This window comes from Delphinapterus leucas, chromosome 8, assembly GCF_059928025.1.
Source record: "Delphinapterus leucas isolate spDelLeu-1000000601 "Yukka" chromosome 8, BTC_Dleu_Yukka2, whole genome shotgun sequence".
NCBI lineage: Eukaryota > Metazoa > Chordata > Mammalia > Artiodactyla > Monodontidae > Delphinapterus > Delphinapterus leucas.
Window position 1 is genome coordinate 115,299,221 of NC_143136.1, and position 6,000 is coordinate 115,305,220.

General features: G+C 44.2%; 1 gene segment (V, D, J or C); it reads right to left on the bottom strand.

Annotated features, from left to right (window-relative positions):
* Nucleotides 1–4,580: 4,580 nt before the first annotated feature.
* LOC149748637 (immunoglobulin heavy variable 3-23-like) lies at nucleotides 4,581–5,126 on the bottom strand. The segment is given in 2 exon segments: nucleotides 4,581–4,919; nucleotides 5,024–5,126. Coding segments are annotated over 2 exon segments (363 nt in total).
* Nucleotides 5,127–6,000: the final 874 nt, after the last annotated feature.

Genomic DNA, 6,000 nt, shown 5'->3' on the forward strand with positions numbered 1-6,000 from the left:
CCAGTGATTTCACCTGTACACTGACTGATGTCGAGCCTGCCGTCTGTGAGAAGATATTTACTCCATACTCTTTCATGAAGAGAGTACGATACTTCTTCTAGCTTGTCCAATAATATTTGCAGAGTAAATTCAATACTAAAGGATCTGCCTGCTTGAATGTCGATAATAGGAGAGCCGAACAAAGTAATATGGGCAAGAATCAAAGGACAAGTCTACACCCTGTTGTCAGGAACTGAAAATTGAGCTGATACGCCATGGGATAGGATAATGGAAGGGATGGCATCTAAAACCTAGAACCAGGTGGGCCCATTATTCACCAGGTGGAAGAAGGGCCTGCATTTGAACAGATGCCCCAGCATCTGACCTGTCCTTCATGAGCTGGTAGATTAGAGGAGATCCATCCAAATTCATGTTAACATAGAAGGATATATAACAGGTGTCTTTATGTTTCAGTGGGTGGGGATGTGTTGTTAGGGTCCATTTAACCCTAGGAAAAATGTGTTAGTTCACCAGAACTGAAAAAAGTTATTTTTCCTTTGTGGAGATAATTGGGGTCCATTCAGTCTGGAAACCAGGTCATATGATAATGCTGGAGGGAATATCTATTAGAGACGCCCAGTGGGTGATGGGAAAAAGAAGTGGGGAGATTTCAGTCATCTTGCTTTGCAGGTTACTAGTGATGGTCACAGCAAGAGCGCCTGACCTTCGTGATAAGAGGGAGAAGGGCTGATGGTGGTGGCTTCATGGGGACCACGTGGGCAGGTCCTTCTGATGGTTTCTGTGTTTTCCCTTATAAAATCTTGAGAGTATAAGCTCAGAATGAGTTGTGGATTTCAGGAACGTTGAGGACAGATGGTTTAGGTCATTTAGTATGTTTGTTGGAATCATTGAGAAAAGAAGAAGCAGGAAGTATACTTGGAAATGAGCAATGCCCTCGTGTGATATTAAATTAGTTGTCTTAGATGTTACTGAATGTACAGACATTCGCTATCCTCACATTTCATCTTCTAGGTCCACTTGGAATCCAGTTTCAAATGTGAGGGATGTAATGAAATATTTATTATGAAACAACAAGGTATCTAAAATTTAAGAAGTATAAGTCTAAGTAATGGAAATGTGTTACTGAAATTGTGATTGTCAAATTCTTCTCTGTGGCAACATAAATTAAAATTAATAATAATAATTCAAGGTATTGATTTTGTTTTCAACCATTGCTAAATCCATTGAATCATTCAAGTTATAATCATTCATAAACTCAGATGCATCATGGGTAAAATTTATTGTTAGGAAACGATCATTTTAACTGATGAAATCTCACTCTCTCATCAAGGATCTGTGTCTCTGTGGACACGCAGCACAGTTCTCACCAGCAACACAGGAAGGAGGGTACGTTGGTACATTTCTACTTTTCCAGAAGAGCATCTCTGACGAAGTCCCCCCTCTGTTTACCCATTCCATCCTTGTAGTATCTGAAAGAGGCCTTTGAGTGTACTGTGACATGTTCCCACATGAAGTTCCCATGGCTTAGGAAGTGAAAGTTTAACTTCACTTTTCATTGTAATAGAAACATAACAACAAATAATTGAGAAGCAAAAAAAAATACATTTAAAATTTACCCAAAGGCAAGCTACAGATTGGCAGAAAATATTTGCAAAAGACATATCTAGTATATGTGATTGTTATCTAATATGTAGCAAGAAGCCTTAAACTCAACAATAAGAAAGAAACAAAAGTCTTAAAAAATGGGCTAAAATCCTTAACAGACACCTGACCAAAAAGACAAAGAGTTCGCAAATAAGGCTGTGGGAGAACATATGTCACAGGGAAGTGCCGTTCCGAACAAGGACATATCCCTGAAAACTTACAAGAGTGGATCAGATCAGGACTCTGAGAACCTCAAACACCTGCAGGATGTGAAGCTGCAGGGGGTCCATTCACAGCTGGTGGGGATGCAGAACGGGGTGCACCTTGGGAGACATTTTGGGGGCTTCCTGCAAAACTAAACATACTGTTATCTATGTTTCAGCAATAGTGCTCCTTTGTATGTTTGTGAAAGACAGTAAGACTTTAGTCCAGAGAAAACCCTGCCCACGATGCTCAGTTAGCTTTATTGATATCTGCCGAAATTTGGAAAAAGCAACATGTCCTTTCATAGGGAATGATTAATAAACTGTGTATATCCAGTCAATGGACACTGAAATCTCATACCGATTTGAAGAAATATCGAATGGTGAGATGGAAACGCAAAGTAGAGATTCCAGAAGAACACACCTGGCAAGGTGATGTCAACAGAGTGACAGTGGCTGTGAGGACTGAGGTTCCTAAGAGGTTGTACAACGTGAGGCTGAAGAGAAGACACCTGGGACATGTCAGGAGGGAAATCTCCTCCTCTGCCCCTCTTGAGTTCCTGAGGCTGGGCTGATAACAAAATTGACAAAGACAGATTAACAGGAGAAAAGAAAAAAAATTTAACCATGTGCATGGACGTGCCATAGAAATGGACCCAGAAGTGACCAAAGCAGGCAGCTTTTATATTTTTAGACAAAATGCAATATTTGTGAGGAATTGGTAGAAGGAGGAAATGTGTGCTTTTGGTGCTCAAATAGCGAACAACCTAAGCAGGGTTTGGGCTTGCGTAGTCATTAAAGAAGGAGCAAGGTTTGTTCATAGAGACTTCCAGGCCTGAATTCCCCATCCCTGGTGATAAGAGTGTCCCTCTGTAAAGGAAAGCAGGGTCTGGCTGCTTGGTGCTGAAAGGCCAATAAAGAGGCAAAGTTGGTGAAAGGAAAGTTTGCTTTATTTTGGCTGCCTGCACCCGGGGGTGGGGGGCAGACTTCTCTCCAAAGGTCACCCAGCACTGAGCATCTGTGGGAAAGGGCTTTTATAGGCGGAAGGCGGGGCTACGGGCAGAAACGGCAGAGTCAGCTGTGACAGTCGTCTTGCAGTTGGTCATGAGGTGTTGTGATCAGCCTCATCTTGATTGATTTAAGTAGAGTTAATCTTCAGGTCCAGGGTCGGTTTGTTCTCATTTCTTGAGGCCAGTTCTTGGAATTGTGGCAGCTTATGTCATGGCTACAGTCTGGTCATCATGCAGTTAACTTCTTCCTCCTGGTGGGAGTTTCAGTATCTATAAGACGGCTCATGGGACATGGACAAGAATATTATCTGCAGCCCTTGAGGAGGAACCAAAGGTCCTTGATTTGCTTAATAACTAAACTATTAGTTTTTAGTCTTGTTGGACAGTTTTCCCTTCTTTCTGCATTTGCTCACTTCTCAGATTAAACTTATTCTTTGGCTAAATTGTTTCTACAGAAAAAAGGCAGGTGGAGAGCATGAGGTGAAGGACCGTTTCACTTCCACACCTAAATGGGGGAGAGCACCTTTCACATGGGAGGTTTATTTCTCATTTCAGGGTGATTTGGAGGAAATTCAGAGTGTCCCTGTAGTGGGCTCTGTCTTAAGTCACTTGGAGGCATATTTAGGGGTGGCCTACCCTGGATCCGAACACTCAAGGCCTCCTTTATTATTTTGTTTCTACATATGCACACCAAGCATGTGATGTAGGTATCGGTTTACCTGCATCTTACAGATGTGAAGCTAAACTGCAGCCTGGACTTGGCAGTGATGTGCTGGAGAGCACACATCAGGACACAGTGAGGCCTCCCGTCCAGGCCTGGGCGTCTCCACCCTGGTTATTTTTGCTCGTGCAGGGGTTCCTGGACGGAGGTGGGCCTGCATAGTGAGGCTGCAGGACTCTTCCTGGAAGGAGAAGCTGTGGGACTTTCCTGCATTTTAGTGCTCACGTAAGATGCTGTGGTGAAGAAAGGAGAATAGATTTGTTTTCAGCAGCTTCTGAAAATTCATGTTATTATCCACCTGACGCTAAACTTTCCCTGCCAACTACATATGTGTCTATTGGTAATAGCTGTGATGATGAATATTTGACATAAAATAAACTGCACAGTAGAAGAGGATGCAGGTCTCATATAAGCATATAGGGATTCTATTGGGCCTGGAAGCAAGGAGCACATGTAGAAACGCCCCCACCCATGTCCCCTCTAACTGGCATCTTTCCCAGCGACCCACTGAGGATCCGGGGCTGCTCAGCGCATTTATGCTTCTCATGCAAGAGGTTAGCAGGCAAGTCAACAGCCAGCATCCTGGCAGGGACAGCTGGTCTACAGTAGGGCAGGGCTGAGATATCACAATGAGGAAGGAAGAATATGTTTAACTCTTTATACATCCGCTGGAATAGTATTTAAAAGGGTCAATTTAGACAAGATTTAGACAAGGGAAAAGCTGAATATATATCTTTGAGTCTCTGCCTTTCTTATATGACATTTATTCCCCTATTTCAAAGTCTTTCTAATTGAGAGACTGAAAGTGCAAGTCAAGAACCATGGATGAGTCCAGAGAGGTTCCCCAGGGAAAACTGCTACATGGAGAGGAAACCCCAGACCCTTAGTGGAAAGCAGCCCTTAACTACCATCTGCACCTGCTCCTGGGGCTGAAACACACACTTGTATGTCCTGAGTGCCCCCTGCATCCCCCCTCCTGTCTCCCTGCAAGGAGGTTTGTGTCTGGGCTCACACTGACTTCCCCTCACTGTGTATCTTTCGCACAGTAATACACGGCCGTGTCCTCAGATCTCAGGCTGTTCATTTGCAGATACAGCGTGTTCTTGGAGTTGTCTCTGGAGATGGTGAATCGGCCCTTCACAGAGTCTGCATAGTATGTGTTACCACCACTACTACTAATAACTGAGATCCACTCCAGCCCCTTCCCTGGAGCCTGGCGGACCCAGCTCATGGCATAGCTACTGAAGGTGAATCCAGACGCTGCACAGGAGAGTCGCAGAGACCCCCCAGGCTGTACCAAGCCTCCGCCAGACTCCAGCAGGTGCACCTCACACTGGACACCTGCAAACACAGAGACATCCTGGTCAGGAGACTGTCACACATCCAGTGATTCCCTCACCCATATCCACTCACATCCTCAGTGTCTCTTGCTCTCCATAAATTACCTTGTAAAATAGCCACAAGGATAACCCAGCTCAGCCCAAAGTCCATGGTGAGTGCTCTGTCCTGAGCCCTGAATGGGGGCACGTTGGAATCCCAGGCTGGAGCTCCTCTCCCAGAGCTGCAGGGTCAGGGCTGGGGCTGCTTTATATCAACAGAGGAAGGACCCTATTTGCATGACCTTATAGTCTATAAGAGGCTATGTCGTTGAACGTCCTCCGAAAGGGCAGGGTCTCAGAACAGGTGTGAGAGTCTTGGATTTTGTGGTGTTGATAGCATCTGGGAAATATAACTTTCATTGTTTGATTGTTCCACAGTAAACACGTAGGACCCATATGTCATTTTACATATGCACACACATCCCGTGATGTAGCTGTCATTGTTACCCTCATATTAGGGGTGTAAACTACACCCAGAAGAATGGAGGGTGTGTGTAGTGTCCAAGGAGAAACATGGGGTGACCGTGAGGTCCAGCATCTGCACCTGAGCTCTGGGCCAGTCTGCTCCCTGGAACCCACTGGAGGACAGAGCTGGAGTTGCCGGGTGAGGTTTGCAAAAACCCCTTCTGTAATGAGCTCATGATGACTTTGCTCTATTCTAGTGTTTACCTAAAATATATGGAGAGGGTCAGGGTTGATGAGAAGTATTTTCAAGAGTCTCTTATGTTTCAGTATCTTCCCTTCACTCCTTACCTCCCAAGTCATGCATTTCTTTATTTGTAATTACTTTAATGAGTTTCTTGACATATAATAAAGCGCACACACTCAGAATGAACACTGTGATGAATACTGACGGAGGCATCAGCATTATCAGGAGAGAACAAATCAATTCCTCTCATTATTTTCAGTAGTTTCTGGGTTTCCTCCTTCCTGTCCCTTCTTATCTTCCATCCTGTCCCCACATCACCGTTGATCTTTCCTTGTTATCTCAGATTACTTTTCCTTTTCTAGAATTTATAAAAGTGGGATTATATTGTATGTAT